Source organism: Drosophila serrata, unplaced genomic scaffold (genome assembly GCF_035046125.1).
Source record: "Drosophila serrata isolate PLE 108 unplaced genomic scaffold, ASM3504612v1 contig_272, whole genome shotgun sequence".
NCBI classification, from domain to species: domain Eukaryota; kingdom Metazoa; phylum Arthropoda; class Insecta; order Diptera; family Drosophilidae; genus Drosophila; species Drosophila serrata.
Window position 1 is genome coordinate 5,375,562 of NW_028257170.1, and position 18,120 is coordinate 5,393,681.

The following is an 18,120-nucleotide window of genomic DNA, read 5'->3' on the forward strand; positions in this document are numbered from 1 at the left end:
CTGCTTGGGTTTAGAGATCAGATTCGCATCAACTTTATCGAAATTAGTTTCCTTGGGGCTCTAAATCTTGTGTATCATCATTTTGTATGGCCAGTCCCTCATCGAAATCAGTATTCTCTGGCAAATTGTTAATATCAGGATAATTTGGCTCACCGGGCATTATGCCATCTCGCATGGCTTTCAGGGGAATTAGCACACGATCCATACGCTGCATCAATGCCACCATTCGTTTCCGTAAGTTTTCTATTTCGGCGAAATCAGCTTCAGAAGCTGTATCCTTACTTTCATTGCTGGTAGGATTCATATTCGTATTTCGTTTCGGAATCGTATAGCTCCAAGAGAAGACTAGAAATATGATCAGCCTAAAGGAACAGAGCTTACTATGACTTGAGTACTTTTATCATATTAATAATAAGATGACATGTAATATAGATAGATTATATTTTGCAACAATAACTTCCTTTAAAAAAATACAATTTATAAAATTTGTACAACAGCTATAAATAAATTAAAGTTAAAGTAATTATTGAACATAATTTTAACTCTCCCTCAGCCAGTCCGTTTTATACAATTACTATTACTATTAGGTAGTAAGAAAAATAAGTTATAATCTCAGATGATGCTTGTTCAGATACTTGAATTCATTAGAAGAAATTCGTTCGCTTAAAGTTGAGGATACGCAGCAGGCCATGTTCTGCCCCCACGGCCACCCACGAGTGTGCCGAGGAATTCCAGTTGCAGCGAACACAGTTGTTACGCGTTAGGGCCAGAGAGTGCGGATTACTGGGAAGACGCTTCTCCGTCAGGTATGGACAGTTACGGGCAGATTGCGGATGCGCTTCGACCAGTGGATGGATCTGCACACCATAGTCCCTATGGAATTCATCCGCACTGATTACATTGTTTGGATTTGGCTTTCCAGTCCCCAAATGTCGCAATTTAGTGGTGGATACAGCCCGGTGATTGATCATCGTCTTGGTCTGATATACTCCACGGGTAATGGCCTTAGCATCGAGAAAGGCCAGGTCGCCCATATCCGTCACCAGCACAGTGTAATTCTGCTGGCAATTCGAATGCATGGAACGACTCGCCGTCAAAGTGCTATCCAGTGTTCGGGACTCGAATTCCGTGCCCGCAGGATTGAGCAATATCGCACGGGAGTTGTAGTCTGTTAAAGAATATTAATAAAAATAATTGAATGCTGTTTAAATTAGAAAAATTCGATTGTGCTTACGGGTACTACTTAATACTATCGCTTCGCTAATAGGGGACCAAGTGAATGTGGCTAAATATATATTGTTCCAGGCGCTCTGCATCAGTATCGTCGGTTGCGACCAGTTCATAATATCGTAGACCAGAAATTTACGTACTGAAGTGCCCACCGCTAGCCAACGTATACCATTTATATCGTAATGCAGTTCCATAACTAAAAAGAAACAAAATCAAATAAATACAAGGCTTGTTCCAATTAGTACGTCAGCTTACATTGGATATTTCGTTCGCCCAAATATTGGGTATTTGTAGGCACAAAAGTGTAACCTGGATCGTTATTCCGCCTGAAGCAATTAATGCTCTCTGTATCGCCAATATCCCAGAAGGCTATGCGGCCACTGGCATAGCCTGTTGACAAGAAATTGTGTCCGGCAGCCTAAGAAAATTATCAATATTAAATATAATAAGTTTTTGTTATATTATTTCTATTAATAACTTTTACTTACCTCCGACCAACAGATTTTCGTGCACTGATCTTCATCAGACGTCTGATCCATATCCAACCTGAGAGTCATCACCGCATCCAATTGAATAACCACATTTTCCCCACATTTCTCCTCCTCTTTTAGCTCCAGAGGCAAAGCATAGATGTGGACATCACTCGTGGCATGGGCCACAGCCAAAAGGCCCAAACGATTTGTTGCCTGATCGTAACCACCGCTGGGCAAGAAAGCGAAGCTTAGAGCTGGTCCATTGGGGATGCGTATTCCGTAATGAAGCTCTGGTCGTACGGACCATGTCTTGTCACTCGAAGACCCCTCAGTACATTTCAGCAGCATCAACAAGCCGTCTTCCTGCTTCAGTTTCGTATGCCGTGCAAAGGATTTCATCCGGGATCGCAGGGAACATAGCAAATACTGATCCGTAGTCGTCGTGGGCAACGGTACCCAGGCGAGCTGTCTAACAGGTCCGCCAAGATAACCCACATATTCGCCTAACGAAAATAACTCAAACAAAGTTAAATATTTAAATGTGGCTCTTCCTATAGTTAACCTTACCTTCTTTGTTGAAGCCTTCAAACGGTGCTAACCGTTGCCAGTCCGAATCCTGACTTGCATTACCATAAGCATAGCGTACGGAAGATGTTTCTTTGGAGGGCAACAATTCCTGGGCATCCTCCATTGACAGCGTAGAGTAGCCAGGAACAAGGTGGCAATACAAAGGACTTTCTGAATAATTGATTTGCAAACTAAAAAAGGGATTTAAGAAGCAATAATGAAAGGTATCCTTGGTTTACTCACAATTTCTGCCATTTATGGGTCGAACTAGACTTTTGGGTTTCGTCGCGTAGGAATACTATAATATTCAAAAATATAACGTCTATTAATATTAAATCTTACCAATAAGAAATATCTTTTCTTACAAGGCCTTGCTGCATGTTCGCCCACATTTCCTGGGCGCTTCTTACTAGTCTTTTTTCTACTGCGCTTAGACTTGTCGCAATCGCTGCCATCTTGCTCGGCGGTAATGGAGTCCTCATTGGAGTCGACTCCCTCCGAATCGTACTCCTCAGATGATTCCTTGTCATTTGCCATATCGTAATCGGAAGAATCGCTGCCATCGAACTCGTTTTTGCCGGAAGTGTGTTCACCAATATTTTTCAATTTTGTTTCTGCTCTGTAATGGAATAGAATATTACAAATAATATTATATCTTATATTTACATCTTAATATTATCTTTTTATTTGGTATCTAAGGGTAATATAACGGTTTAAAAATCATTTTATTTTAAGCTCCCTTTTAATTGATTTTAAATCCTTTACAAATCATTTTAAATGATGCACTCAAACATTTCTCATTAAAATCACAGCAAATATCCTTTGTTCCCATGTCTTACTTGATTGTTGACTTCCGCTTAGCTCGTCCTGCATTGCTGAACACCTTTTCGCCAGAATCTTCTTCCATCTTCTGCTCAGCCTGAGCCATCGACGTCTCTGCAAGCTGTTGTCGCCTCGAGCAGACCCGAAAATGAGCCGGAAGTGTGAGTATGGTGTACGATCGGTGGCAAATTGTGCACTCCACACGCTGCTTGTTGCCACAGGTCTCCAGATGAAGCATCATTCCCAAAGCACTGCCCAAGTGATGTTCGCAAAGGCGACACACTAGCTTCTTTTTGTATTCCTCCAGGTAAGCTTTCATCATTAGCATTATCCCGTTGCGTGTGGTGTTCTGTTGGAGAAATATAATTAGGATTTGAATTTATTGAGTTATTGCATAACCTACTTTTGGTGTTTCTCCGACAAGCCAGCCGACTCCATAGTGCTCCTCCAAATGGCTTTGCCACTTCAGTTTGGTAGTGCGTGCCAGGCACAAACCACATTGCAGCGGACCCTTGCCCTTGCCTTCTTCCGTTAGCACCTCTTCGGTGTCCAACTGCTCTCGTTTCCGGATGAGGAGCAGACGTAGATTGAAGGTGCTGACAGTTTCATCTTTTCTCTTCTGTTGGCCCGTGCAGGTTTGCCTATGTAAGGGAAGTGAGAGTTTGGCATAGGATCTCTTGCATAGGTCACACTCCACGCGTTGCTTATTGCCGCAGCTCTCCAGATGGACAAGCATGCCCGTGTGTGAGCCCAATTGCCGTTGGCAGAGGCGGCAAGTTAACTTTTCGCCTTTTCCATCAATATACTTCTTCATAATTCTCAAGACCCAGGCACGTGTAACATTTGGTGTCTCGCCCACAAGCCAACCCACTCCATAGTGTTCTGCCAGATGGGTTTTCCAACCTTTTTCGGTGCTGCGTGCCAGGCACAAGCCGCATTGCAGCGGACCTTTGCCCTTGCCTTCGTCTGTTAGAACCTCATCAGTATTCAACTGTTCCCTTTGGCGGATGAGCAGCAAGCGTTTATTGAAGGCTTGAGGAACACCAGGATCTTGCTTTAATTCAGTCTTTTGTTTCTTCGACGCCCCAGTTGGTTCTGTATCGGCAGGAGCAGCTTGCTTTCTTTTCCTTTTTGATGTCGAAGGACCAGCGGCATCGGGGTCGAGTTCATCTCCTGCTACCACAGTCTCATTTAGATTTTGTGGCTGCGTTGCAGCGCTGCTTTTTCTTCTCTTTTTGGGAACAGGTGCGGGGATATCTTCATCTTTAGAAACTGGTGCGTCTGTTGTGTCCGGTGGAACTGAATCAAGACGTGAAGAACTTCTACGAGTCCCCCTTGGCACTACGCCATCAACATCGGTCTCTACGGGTTGGGAATCTGCGAGAGATGCTGTTGGTTCTACCTCATTAGCAGCAACTGTATTGGAAACTGATTTTTGTGTATTTCGAGACTGCCTTTTGTTTTTGGATTTTATAGAACTTGAAGGCTTTTCATCATCCTTTATGACATCAACATTATTTTCGTTGCAGGTTGAAGCTAGATTTGATTTCTCTACAGGCTCCTCCTGGCTTTTACTAACATCTAAATCTGCCACTTTAACCGTTTTACTGCGCGATTGACGCTTGGACTTTAAATTTGTGCTGTGATTTTCTGCAGCCTTAACATCCTGTGGGTTTTGTGAATCTCTATTCTTAATTTCTTCATCCATTTTCAGCTCATCTTTGGCAACGGAGGGAGGAACAATAATTGATTTCCTACTACGAGACTGGCGCTCTGATCTGGCTGAATTCTTACTGTGACTTGGTTCCTCGGCAACTGTAACTTCTTCCGGTTCCTCTTGTGTAGTGTCTGTATTGTTTTCGTCTGATTTGGTAATTGATTGAGCTGGAAGGGGTTCTTTAGGTGTTCTACTACGAGAATTGCGACTTGCTCTTGATTCAATAGTTTCGGATCGGTTAACAGAAGTTGATGCCAGTTCAGTTATTGTAGGAGCTGCGGAGTCTGATTTGGGTTTATGTCTTGATGCTCGTATTCCCTTTAAATTTTCAGAATTTGCTAACTCAATTGATTGCTTTTCTTTTCGTTGATCTATCACAGGTTCAGAAATTGATGAGGTGCGGGTTTTTTGTTCATTAATTTTATGCTCGTCTTTCTTTTGTTTAGAATTAGTTTCAGTTTTCGGGTAACTTTCAGCTTGATTCGAAGGGGTGGCATTACTAGAGCGAGATGTTCGTTTTCCCTTAGATTTCACAGATGTTACTAACTCCTCCGCAGATTTTAGCTCTTTCTTATTTTCATTTGATACTGCAATTTTCTCCTTTTCTCCTGTAGAACCTTTTACACTTTCCTTTGCAGTCAAGGATTCTTGAGATCCAGCTTTTGATTGTAGTTTTGCTTTAGATTTACTGGTTTGTGGAACCCCTTTACTTGTAGAGGGCTCTTCGGAACTATTTTTTATAGCTTTAGTATCCAAATCATTTTTGGGAGAAGGTTTCCTTGACCTTTTACTACTGTTCCTGGATTTGTTGTCATCAATTGTCAAATCTTTTTTGTTTATCACAGTTTTCGGCTGTTCTGGCTCAATGAGAGCTTCTTCTTTTCCCATTTCGGGTTTAATTGTTTCGTCCAAAATTAATTCTGTACGTGTACCTTTTATATCCTTCCACTTGACCTGGTCAGAACTTGCTACTTCAATTGATACTAGTGTTTCATCCATGTTAACTGGATTATCCTCGAAATACGTGGGACATTCACTACTATCCGAGTCAGACACGTGATCTATGCGTCGAAAGTCGTTATTCACTGGCCTCTGGTGCTCTTCCTCAGTTTCATCGTGGTCTGGAGTAGCATCGTCGCTGATGTCGGTTTCATTTATCCTCATTTGCCGCACTCGCTTGCTGCGCACTGGAGTCTTGGAACGCTTCTCGTCTTTGTTGTTAAAGCCAAGGAATACGGTACCATCATCGTCACTGGTGCTCGAGGTGGGAATGCGACCTCCTGCACCACTCTCACATACGGGATGGAGAAATTCTGGGGAAATTTCTTCCTGCTTCTTTCCTGAGTTTCGTTTGCTGAGAACAGGCCGTGTTTTCATCCGTTTCTTACGTGGCATCCCCTTCGTTGTTTCCTCAGAACCGGGCGGAGTTGACGATACCTTCTTCTTGGTATGTGGTGTTACTTTCTCAGCTGTCAGGTGTGTCATTAAAGTCTGAATTCCAGTGGATTCCGGTGTATTAATTTCTGCGGGCGTCTCCTTTCGGAATGGAAGCTTGGCATCGCCCTGTGGTGGCGGTTGTTCCTGTGAGAGAATTTCAATTAGGGAGACTGAGGCTCCTGCTGATTGTTCTGAGTGCTCCAGGGCTTCTTGTTTACTATTCTTTTTACTTGTCTTTGTTTTAGGCATTTTAGGTGGATGATACAACTGGGTTAGGTCACGTTCTATGGAGGATTTTGCTGCACTTTGACCATCTGCTTGGCTATTGATTTTTGTATCTTTTATTGGACTGGAAGTTTCCTTGGGCTCATCTTCTATGGACTTTTTGGCTACCTGCTGCTCATCTTCTGTGGACTCTATGGATTGCTGCTGCTGCTCATCTTCTTTGGAATCTCCAACTTTCTGTTGCTTTTTATCATCTTTAGACTCATTTGATCCTTGTTCCTTATTTTCTTTAGACTGGCTGACTTCTTGCTGCTCATCACCTTTTCTTAACTTTCCAGCACCCTTCTCCTCGTCAGCTGGCACCTGATTGGGATTGTGTTTAACACTAATTAAAATAAGATGTACTTTTTCTGACTCTTTATCATTCAAATATACATTACCTCGATCCCAGCACTAAGACGATTCTCCTCCAGCAAACTGTGATCGATAATTGTCGATGTCGCCTCCGCATCGCTTGGCTCGACGTCATCTAGTTTTGTTTTCTTTGCCTCCAAGGGCTTGTTTGGGATGCTGGGCCTTTTATTGCGCTGCACTAAATTGATTTTGGCCTTCTTAGATCTTAGGGGGACTCGCTTTGCTGGAGGATTAACCTCCTTAGCAGGTTCCGAATCAGTCACTGGTTTTGATGACATATCAGGCTCTGATGGTTGCTCACTTTTATGATTTTCAATTGAAGTTGCATTTACTAAGGATTCCGCGCCAGTTTTCAGTATTGCAACCTCTGCAGTGGTTACCGCTGGTAACTCTATAATTGACTTATCTACACTGCTGTTCAACTTAATTGCATTTGGACTGATTCGTAGTATGTTGGTACTATCGCTACTCACATCCAAAGTGGCATGGAGTATATCCATATCATCCATTTTCATTATCTTTCCAATAGGTAATTCCTCCTCCTCTGCCAGTTTCTCTTCGACACTTGGTAGCTTCTTGAAAGAAGTCTCCGTGGCAGTCAAAGAATCTCCATCCTCTGGCAGACCCTTCTCCCTTTCTGTTTTTTCAGGCGACACTCCAGTAAAAGAGCATCCTCCGGCGCCACCAAACAGAGCGTTCAAGCGTTGTTCTTCCGGCGAGAGATCCATGAAGCTGCTTTCGTCTAAAGAATTCTCTGCTGTAAGTTGCGCTATAAAATCCACTGCGGATTGGACTTTTGAAACTGGTGATGATACATTCATTGTTAATTCAGGGATCTCTTTTGATGAAGTGGAAGTATTCTTAGCTTTCTCTGGTGCTGGTAAGGGTTCTTGCTCAGAATCTGGCGATTTATCTAACTTCTTCGGTGTACTATCAGTGGAAATATGTATGGGCAAGTCCAGAAAGCTTGTCTCTGTGCTCATCACTACTTTAGGTGCCTCCGGTTTAGCACTATTCACAGGAATGTCAATAAAGCTGGATTCAGTGGTTTCTTGACTTTGCATTCCTTGATCCAATGGTTCAGCAGTATTAATATTAACTTTATCTGAAGCATAAGTCACCGACATAGAATTTCCTGATTCATTTAATTCGGAACGTGTCAAGAATGGCAATTCATTGGCTTCACCAGTGGATTGAGTAAAACCAGGCGGCTGTTTAGGAATCACTTCTGTAGTTATAGTAATGCTTCTTTCTAAGGTTGGACGAGAAAGTACTGCTTCTTCCTGTTGTATATCCAGTTTTACGTGCTGCGCCTGATTACGAATTTGTTGGGCCATCTCGGCTAGCTTTTGCTGCGGCACCTTAAACTTACTGGCATTCATTATTACCCTGCCGCCTTTAATAATTGCCTGGGCGGCGGGTTGTGACTTGGTCACTATACTAGTACTGCTCGGCAATCCCAGGTTACTCAAGTCGATCTTCTCATTGGGTGCCAGTACCTTGTTTTCCAGCACAATCAGAGGTGGTGGCGACGGACTTTTCTGGGAGATTATTGGAACTTCTGGAGGAGGCGAAATCAATTGATTTGCTGAAGCAGGTGGTAATGGAGCCTGCGGCGTATTTTGTATAGGAATATGTAGTTGTTTTTGCGGGGACTTCTGCATAGAAACATGCGAAGATTGTGCCTGATTTTGTAGTGAATTTTGTATGGGAACATGTGGTGCATCTTGTGAAGATTTCGGTGTAAAAATATTCGTAGATTGTGCCTGAGAGTGTGACGGTTTCTGCTGAGGAGGCGGATGCTTTTCAAAAGCCTTTTGCTGGAGCAGCTCCTGCTGGTTCCTCAACTGTATGTCATCGGTGGTCACACACATGGTCCGATGTTTGGGCAATTGATTAACCAAATTAAGCAATAATGGTGGGTGCTTTGGTCGCACAGTCAGATCGGCCTTGGGAATTGAGAAAGATCCACTAGTACTAGCAGCAGGAGAAGATTTGCTGCTACCTGCACTTCGAGGAGCAGAACCCTGGGCAGCTGTTGGCGGGGCTTTTGGTGCTGGCATTGACTTCTGCTTCTGGGTTTGGGAGGAATTGATCATGCTCTTGTTAAGAATCCTATTTTTTAACAAAGCCTTCACGTGCATCGATCGCTCCTGGTCGGAGGACGTCGTGGTCAACGGCGGAGTTTGAATGGGCACCGTCTTTTCCATGCTCTCTGAGATCTTTATTCCTTTCACTGCGGTCGGCGGTAATGCTGTGAAGCAGGAAAATATAAACAAAATATGAGTATAAGAATATATATTTATGTAAAAATTATATAAAATAATATATATATAATTTGTAAAATAATGTCTGTCAAAAAAAAATAAATACTAAATAGCTAAGTAACACATTTCGACCTTAATGCAAACATTAAATAAATACCAATAAAACATAAAACAACACAAAAACCATTGCTGGTCGATCAAACAAAATTGGAGTTGGGCACTGGCACTGGGATTTGAACTCGGGCCAAAAAGCGGACTTAACCTCACTCGACGCGCGCATTTACATGCTGGGCCATCGAAAGAATATAAACGTCAGAGTCAAAGGTGGCACTTGAAGCGAGTTTACGGTGTGGAGATTCAAAAAAAAATTAATCCTTCTGTGCACGAGGATTGAAAATTAAAGAAAATTCTTGTAATTTTTTTAAATGCTTAGTCTTTGTAAATTTTATGGTTTTAAATTATTTGTCTAAAAAATCTATATTCAATTTTTTCTTTTTGGACAATTGTGATACCAATATTATTATAATTTCTACATTATTAATAAATGCTATTTATATTTATAAACTCATCCATTTCTGTTTAACCCTTGGATGAAACATTTTATGCTTAAAATTTTTGTTTTTAACTTAAAAGCAAACAAAAATATATCCTTTAAATGAACAAAATATATATACATGTATTACCTAATAAATGTAAAACCTAATATAATAAAAAAATTGTTTTTCAATCGAATCTATGAACTCAATTAATTCCCAAGGTATGTACCTTTAAGGTAAATTATAAAAGTTAAAGTTGAAAATAAATCATTAAAAGAGAAGAAAAAAAGTATCCCTTCCCCTAATAGGATCCGAACTCATGGGAAAAATCGACCGAACAACTTAACTCGCCACTGATTATCTGACGTCGCCTCAAGCAGCTGCGCCATCGCGACATTTCGCTGCCCTGCGTCCCAAGCTCCTAAAACCATTCCAAGGCCTAAAACCATATCCACAGCATGGTAACGGTTTTTCAAAGGTTCAAAAAGAAATAATAAGTGCAAAGCAAAAGATGTTTTACCAGGCTGATGAAATTGTTGCTGTTCCGAGTGCAATGCGCTTGATGCTGCTGCTGCAGACGTCGCTGTCGTGGCCGACGCCGTTGCCGACGTCGTCGTAGACTGCGCAGCGACAGAGGATGTACTGCTACTACTGGGCGAGTGTGTTATTCCCGCCCTTGCACCTAGACTCTGCTTGCTTAGCACCTCCGCCAGCTTCCGGTCAAGACCAGCTTCCTTAAGCTTTTTAAAATCCAGATTGATCGTCTTGATTATTCGCCTGGGCGGTGCTGCAGTTCTGGCATTCGACGGCGAAGGCGTTGACGCTGGTAGCGGAGGAGCATCGGTTCTGCTGCTGTTGCTGGAATGCGCCATTGCCGGTGGTGGACCCATAATGCCAAGCTCCTGTCCCTTGCTATCCATCCTGGGATCTATTGGCGTTGCTACAAGTGAAAATTTCTAGCCTTTTGCCCAGTTCTCCATGAAAATGTCACAAGAAAATTGAATTGATTCACACACACACAACGTGAGCCCAGACGTCTGTGATTTTTGGATTTCGGCCGCTGCTAAGGTTAACTTTTTTTAAACTCCTTTCTTTCTTGATTAAAACATTTCACAGGCACTATTTATGTTCCCATTTTTTACTTTGGTCTGGTCTTTTCTCACTTTTAAAATTATAAAAAAGATTTCAAGCATGTGCAACTATAAGCACAGTGTGACCGCTCATCGGTTATTGCCAAATACCATGGAGCTTGAATGTAGCGAGGAATATTAAGATCAAGAAAAAAAAGCTAACTTCCGCACGGCCAAGTTTTTATACCCTTGCAGATTGCAATTCAATCATTAATAATTAATACAATTTAAAATATATATATTTGTGACAAAATTATATTTAAGAAAAAAAAAAAAAAATGATTATATAATAAATTAGATGAAAATATTTTGAAATCTGAAAAACTAATAATTTTTAATTGTATTAATTTCCCGAACTTTCCTGCGGCAGATATATTATATAGTATTCCGATGTTCATCAGATTTAAACCGAAATAATAGAATAATACAAAATGTTTATATATCAAATTTGTTGAAAAATATATACTTTTTGGGTGGATGTGTCTCCTTCACTGCGTTGCAAACTTCATACATAAAATAATAATTTCCTGCTATAGGTATACACATCCAATGTTATCAGTTTTAAATAAATTAAAGTTTTTGTATATTAAACTTGCTTCAATACCAAATTTCAAAAATGCTGAAGAAGTTAAATTGCCAATTTGCTGTTTTCCTATAGACTATCGAACAATCACTATGCGTAAACTATCGTACTCTAGCAAACTCTCATCACTAGTCTTTAAAGGCGTGTTGACAACCCTGTTCTGTACACCAACAACAATTTTTACGAAAATTTCTACCCAACGCAAAAACGTTTTTTCTTAGTTGAAATTCAATAAAGACAACCGAAAATGGACTTCCAGAACCGTGCCGGTGGCAAGACCGGCAGCGGAGGCGTGGCCTCATGGTCGGAAACGAACCGCGACCGGAAGGAGCGCCTGCGGCAGCTCGCCCTCGAAACCATCGATCTGAACAAGGATCCGTACTTCATGAAGAACCACTTGGGCTCCTACGAGTGCAAACTCTGTCTGACGCTGCACAACAACGAGGGCAGCTACCTGGCCCACACGCAGGGCAAGAAGCATCAGGAGAACCTGGCCCGCCGAGCCGCCAAGGAGGCCAAAGAGGCACCTTCGTCTCTGCTGGCGCCGGAGAAGCCGCGCGTGGAACCCAAGAAGTTTGTGAAAATTGGACGACCTGGTTATAGGGTGACCAAGCAGCGAGAGCTCAGCAATGGCCAGCAGTCGCTGCTCTTCCAAATCGACTACCCGGAAATTTCGGAAAACATCGTACCCCGTCACCGCTTCATGTCCGCCTACGAGCAAAAGATTGAACCGCCAGACCGCAAGTGGCAGTACCTGCTGTTCGCCTCCGAGCCGTATGAGACCATTGGGTTCAAGGTGCCATCGCGGGAGGTGGAGAAGAGCGAGGGCAAGTTCTGGACACACTGGAATCGCGACACCAAGCAGTTCTTCCTGCAGTTTGCCTTCAAGTTCGAGCCCAAGATTTTGCCGCCACCGCCGCCGAATATGCATCGGGCGATGGGACCACCCGGCGGAGGATTCCCGATGCCAGGACCACCACGGCCCGCCGCCATGCACCCCATGTTCAATGGCGTTCCACCGCCGCCGCCGATGTAGGAAATATCCTCAAATATCCCTAAAATACAAGAATAAACTATTTTCTACTAAATACAACTCAAGTGCTTAGTGTATTTCTGATTTTAAGCTTAGGAAATTGAAAAAATATTGCTGGATTCTTTGTAACTCTGCTTTGTCTTACAAATCTCAATCGCGTTTAAGGTAAGAATTAGTCTAAAACTATGTGGCTTAAGCTAGTCAATGTACACACTATCAGAGATGCCACGGAAATAACTAAGGATTCAATTTCAACTAAATGTATGTATGGAATAGTGTAGATTCCTCAACAAATTAGTTTACTTTTAGATCCTTGGCTATTTCTATAATCCGTGTCCCACATCCCCTTTTAGATTTTCTCGCGCTTTTTAAAGTTCCTCTTGGATGCACATCGATTGATTATGTCTGATACGTGTGGCTTGTGCTCAAAGATCTTCATGAGCTGACTCTGTGCCTCGTTGATGCCCTCTGTAATGATCTTACTTCGTTGGATATTGCCCTGGAAATACAATTTAATTATTACTGAACGGTTAAGGGATTAACAATAAGCTTACCTTTAACAATTCCGTTACACGCTCCATTTCATTGTGCTTATCCTTGTCCTTTTCCAGATCTTTAAGCATAACCTCCAGCTGGCCCAAACTGACCATCTCCGATTCGTTCTGTTTCGGGCATAAAGTCAGGTTAATTTTGCTTTAAATATGTATACTTATTGTCCTTACCAAGTCCTCCATTTGCGAACTCAAATGATAGATCTTCCATCCATTGATTTTGCCCTGGACATTCGGTTGATTGGCCAAATCAATCACCGTGGCACGACGCTCCTCCCTTGGCTTCACATCGGTATACCGATGGAAGTGATTGTTGGCCAGCTTGTGAGTCGGTTTATATGTCTGTAAGATGGAAAAAGTATAACCAATTGGTCCCAAGATGAAGCAATTAGCCGGAACTCACATTGAGCAGCGCACAATTGCGTGGACGACGGATGACAAAGTCAACCGGGTTAGCATTCTCCTTGTTGCCCGTCACGGCCGGTGTACTGTTCCGATGGTTCGCATCTCCTGGCGCAGTATTTGGGGCCGGCACGCCTGGTGGCGCTACAGCTGCTGCCACTAACAGCCCTCCATTATTATGCTTCTGCATGTAGGCAGCACCACTTGCTGTTGTTTCAGCACCGGGCGGTGGCAGGGACAGAGATGCCTGACTTTGCGTAGAGTGCTGGCTGTCATTGCTGTGAGGGTTTGAAAGACTATCAGTAAAGTCGTTTGGGAAAGATATGCTATGGTAAAACTAACGTTGATCGTCTCGGCTTCTTCCTGGAGGAACAATCGTAGCTAGAGCTGGAGTTATTGCCCGTGCCGTTCAGTCGAGGACCTGCCTGCTGCTGTTGCATTTGCGAGGAGGAACCCACCACCAGATGAGGTGCTTGCTGCTGCTGAGCTGGCTGTTGCTGCTGTGGTGTCGGTGCTTGCACATCCACAAAGGCGCTGTTGCCGCTACGAGCGCCCAGGGAGGAGTGATTCAAGCCCTGCTGCATGGATTGGTGTGATGAGTACAGCTTCAAGAAGAAATCAAAATTTGAGTTAATGTTTTTCTAAAGTCTGTCGTTCGATAATTACCTCATTGATGGGGTTAAAATGTGTGGCATTGTCGCGTGCACTGGCACCAGCAGTCGGTGGCGGATCGCCAATCCTGTCCTGCAATTGTTGTTGATCCACACCGGGCGAGGAGTTCGCTGATACAGTAGTGGAGCCATCTGAAGAAGCCGGCGACTCTGCTCGAGAATTTCTCGTAGAAGAAACGGCGTTACCAGCTGCTGTAGGTGCCACATTTGTCGCACCGCCACTGCTAGGCAGCACTCCATGTGTCGTAACCCGTTCCCGTTCCTTTTTGGCCAGCGCTTCCACGGTAAGCCCAGAGTTGAGTCCGCTAGATGTTGGCACCGCCACGGAAACGGGTTGCAGATTGAAGGTGGTACCCGGACTTGGACCACTTGTGTTGCTCGCCATGGACAGCAACGTAGGCGCCAGATTCTTTGCCGCTCGAATGGGCGAACCCTCTGCATCCCGCTTGCGCATAAAGTTGGGAACCAGCGATCCAACTCCACCTCCGGCAGCCGTCTGCTGTGGATTGCCTGCTCCCGTTGTTGTCACCTTCACCGAAGTGTGTAGTGGTATAACCATGTGTTGCGGTGGCGCACTATTTGCGCCAGCTGGGATTATCAGCTGCTGATGGCCGCCTATGGTCCGGGTAGCAGCTCCTGCTCCGCCGGCAGCGCCTGAGGGCAATACAGTGAATGTGGCCTGCGATCCAACTCCGGCTGATCCGGCTCCAGCTCCAGTGGGCGCATGACTAGCGAAGGGCAAAGAAGACACCGATAAGCTGCCGCCAGCACTGCTCACCAACTGCGGCTGTGCCTGTGTGCTCTGCGTCACGGTGGTGGTGGTCAACGATAGAACCCCTGTGGAGGCTGAGGCCGGCATAGATTCATAGTAGATTGTGGCAGCACTTCCCTTATCATCGATCTGAGAGAGTAGAATGGAAATACGTAAGAAATACCAACTGTGAGCTATACGAAATCAAAACTCACCTTCATCAACTGGCTTTGTGAAGCAACAACTGGATTCCAGGTGCGCTGGAAACTTCCCACCGCTGGTCCACTGCTTCCGGGACCCTCTGAGCCTGACGCAGTAGCCGTAGGAGCCGGTGTCATCATCATCTTGATGCCGCCACTGGCATTCTTGATGGGCGTCAGTGTTCCGGTTAGGATATTGCCTCCTGGACCAACTGCACCGCCTCTACCGCTGATAGTGAGGGGTAAAACGGTTGCTCCGCCAGCCGCTGATGTGACCCCCGTCACAGAACTGGGATTGACCACACTGGCCGAGACACTTGGCACGGACACCGCCTGGATGCTAGCCACGCCCTGCGGCGTCATTGTGGGACCGCCTGTGCCTCCGGCTGTGGACAGTTTGCCGATGGGATTTAGCTGTGTGATAGTCAGCGATGGTTGCACCTTGGCCGTCATGGTAACAGGTGGTCGGATTCCTGTAGCATAATTACAATGAAAGAGATTTAAGTGATAAATTCCATGATTTTAACTTACCCATCTTGGCGGCTGCCGTGGTGGTCATCACGAAAGGCTGGAGCATTACATTGCCGGCCAGGCGGGCAGCGGACCCGATGATCTGCTGCGTGGTTCCCGTCGCCGGCTGCTGCAGCTGGATAATCCTCGTTGTGTGCAAATTAGTGGCTGTCAAAGCAGTTCCACCGACTCCAGGTCCTCGGCCTGGTGCCACTGTAGCTCCCCCAGAGACGCTGACCGGCGTTTGAGATGGTGTAACGCTCGCATTTAGCTGTGGGATGCTCGGAGCTCTGATGCTGATGCTGGTTGTGTTTAGCTTGGCCGCCGGAAAACTCTTGCCCAGCGGTATGGGACGCACCTGCCGAGGCGTCACTGTGGTTCCTCCTGGCGTTGTGGTGGGCGTGGCAACTGCGAAACGTGGATTGAATTGCTGGCCAGGATTTGGATTGGCATTTGGCGTCGACACGTTTGAAGAATACACCAGCGTGGCTTGGTGCTGCCTCTGTGGCAAGACTGTGGCCACATAAGCCTGAGGACCGCCAGGACCTGCGGCCTGCTGAGGGTTCAGAGGCTGACCAGTTGACACAGATAGAGCTATCAGAATGGAAAATAATTTATAGAGATGGAATGACTATTAATGATGCAAAAACTCACCCGTTGGCGCTTGCACTGGAGTAGCAGTAGTCACCACGCTTGCACCGCTCACGCCTGCCGACGTGGTGATGATGCGTTGTCTCGGTTGAGGAATGGCCCGTATCAGTTGCACCTGTCCCGTCGGACTCTGCATCCAGGTAGCACTGTTGCTGGACGAGATCACCGTGGAGGGTGGCTGGGATGACACCGCCACTCCACTTCTGCTGACTGAAGCGGTTGCTCCCCGCACAAAGCCTCCCGATGTGCTGAGACCCGTCGGCGCTGCGGGTGTCACTGTCGCCGAGGCCGAGGATGTGGCCCGAAGGGGAGTGACTAAGCGCTGCCCAACTCCCACGCCCACACCACCCATCTGGGTGGCTGTGACACTGGCTCGCGGCAGATAGGCCTGTGTCACCGGTCTTGTGACCGTAATCGAAGCATTGGACACACTCCTTGCCGGAGCAGCTGGTATGGCTGTTATCTGTGTCCTTCCCGTCGCCGTGACATTCTCCAGCTGCTTGATCATGGGCATCATGACCCGGACTTGTGTGGACTGGCCTCCAGCACCGATAGCTCGTATGGAGGCCGCCGTAGTGGCTTGACCTGTGTTGAGGGATATAGGTGTACCCGCCAGAGAAGCCTGTTGAATGGGATTGGCTGCGGCCACCTTGATGGTTCCTGCGCTAAGGATCGGAGTGCCCGAAATCGAGATCCCACCGCCGCCGTCGGCCTTCACGTGTGTGATCTTGGCGGCCACCGCCGAGTGTGCTGCAGAGGATGGCAAATGTGATGATGGCAATGAGTACTTGTTTATGACACCGCGCAGCTGCAGTGGCGGATGCGAATGCGATACCAGGGATGCGGATGCGGACGCCACCGATGATGACGATGGATGCAATGATGGCAGCAAGGACAACGATGGCACTGCATGGGGATGCAGTTGTTGGGTTCGTATCTTAATGGTTTTGAGGGGGGCTGTGCGGATGGGCAGTGTTGGGTTTCTGTGAGTTTCTTAAATTGAAAGTTCCACATGGAACACACAAACGTTGGACGGATAGCGATAGGAGCGGTTTTTAAATGGAATTCAACGACTTTTTCAAACTACAGACAATCAGAAAACAGGGTGGTTGGCAACCCTGCCACGAATGCACAGTAACAACAAAGCACACATGCACACAAACAGAGAGCAGCAGTGCTGCGAAAGTGAGGCGGAAAGAGGAATAGGAAACAAACACTGCGCGTATGCGAGAGCAAAAGAGAGGCGCTGAAATGTTATGTATACATACGCACACAATCGCACAATGCTAATACAGGGTTTATTCCACTGAGTATATACATATATATGTATACATTCCACTTGGATATCGTTCAACATACCTGATGGCGCTGTAGCTGTACTTCCGCCGCCGCCACCCACCGTTCCGCCTCCCGCGCCGCCCTCGCTCGACGCACTCATTATTTCAGCTCAACTGGTCGATTCCTGCAAGCACACAACAACTTCGAATAAGTCCACGTTCTACATTGTCTTCGCCTCCTCCTCCCCTTTTTTGTTATCTATGCACTACGTATCGACAAACTCCCCGAACACACCCACGCGGGTCGAGAAAGTGTGATATTGTGTCTTTATGGTGAAGCTACTTGCCTTTTGTGCTAATCAGAAGCAATCACGAGTTCCCGCAAATATTCTTTGGCTATTTTCACCGCGCTTTCTTTTAATTAACCGAATTTTTCTGTTTTTCTGATCTTCGACTAGTTAGAGGTGCACAAAGCATCGATAAATACATCGATGGCTCGATGAGTTTTAAATTTTCTAAATCATCGATGTTTTGTTTGACCATCGATGTTTCCGTTCCGTCTCTATTAACAGAGTTTTGTATGCTCTTAAGAGTGTGCCCAACTATCCAGGGCACAAAAAAAGCTTATATCGATAGTTTCGGTATTTTTGCTATTTTGGTATATTAGTCCACT

At 45.2% G+C, this 18,120-nt stretch overlaps 3 protein-coding genes across 4 annotated transcripts; 1 reads left to right on the forward strand and 2 right to left on the reverse strand.

The window, feature by feature from the left end:
* Nucleotides 1–424: 424 nt before the first annotated feature.
* Nucleotides 425–10,640, reverse strand: LOC110177499 (uncharacterized). The gene is given in 11 exon segments (XM_086834431.1): nucleotides 425–1,168; nucleotides 1,235–1,426; nucleotides 1,486–1,648; nucleotides 1,719–2,206; nucleotides 2,271–2,461; nucleotides 2,514–2,568; nucleotides 2,636–2,889; nucleotides 3,110–3,441; nucleotides 3,496–6,908; nucleotides 6,911–9,139; nucleotides 10,209–10,640. Coding segments are annotated over 11 exon segments (8,241 nt in total). The 5' UTR covers nucleotides 10,609–10,640; the 3' UTR covers nucleotides 425–644.
* Nucleotides 10,641–11,342: 702 nt separating this feature from the next.
* Sf3a2 (splicing factor 3a subunit 2) lies at nucleotides 11,343–12,499 on the forward strand. Its single transcript, XM_020944232.2, has one exon. The coding sequence runs from the start codon at nucleotides 11,649–11,651 to the stop codon at nucleotides 12,435–12,437; it is 789 nt and encodes a 262-aa protein (XP_020799891.1). The 5' UTR covers nucleotides 11,343–11,648; the 3' UTR covers nucleotides 12,438–12,499.
* Nucleotides 12,478–18,034, reverse strand: Sap130 (Sin3A-associated protein 130). Of its 2 annotated transcripts, none has more exons than XM_020944231.2 (11): nucleotides 17,795–18,034; nucleotides 17,530–17,632; nucleotides 16,174–16,920; nucleotides 15,541–16,113; nucleotides 15,025–15,482; nucleotides 14,054–14,959; nucleotides 13,730–13,992; nucleotides 13,389–13,665; nucleotides 13,157–13,327; nucleotides 12,989–13,096; nucleotides 12,478–12,933 (listed from the first exon to the last, which is right to left on the reverse strand). In XM_020944231.2, the coding sequence occupies exons 2-11, from the start codon at nucleotides 17,606–17,608 to the stop codon at nucleotides 12,784–12,786; spliced, it is 3,732 nt and encodes a 1,243-aa protein (XP_020799890.2). In that variant the 5' UTR covers nucleotides 17,609–17,632; nucleotides 17,795–18,034; the 3' UTR covers nucleotides 12,478–12,783. The 2 variants fall into 2 exon arrangements, with proteins under 2 accessions (XP_020799890.2, XP_020799888.2); XM_020944229.2 differs by having other exon boundaries at nucleotides 16,174–17,127; nucleotides 17,795–17,935.
* Nucleotides 18,035–18,120: the final 86 nt, after the last annotated feature.

Excerpts from the sequence above, each read along its gene's own strand:
- Sf3a2 (XM_020944232.2), top strand. The coding sequence starts at position 11,649 with ATGGACTTCCAGAACCGTGCCGGTGGCAAGACCGGCAGCGGAGGCGTG.
- Sap130 (XM_020944229.2), bottom strand. The coding sequence starts at position 17,608 with ATGAGTGCGTCGAGCGAGGGCGGCGCGGGAGGCGGAACGGTGGGTGGC. Across the intron at positions 17,128-17,529 it reads TACAGCTACAGCGCCATCAG|CCCCCCTCAAAACCATTAAG; the intron begins GTATGTTGAACG and ends CCATCCGCACAG. Across the intron at positions 15,483-15,540 it reads CACGGCAGCCGCCAAGATGG|GAATCCGACCACCTGTTACC; the intron begins GTAAGTTAAAAT and ends ATTATGCTACAG.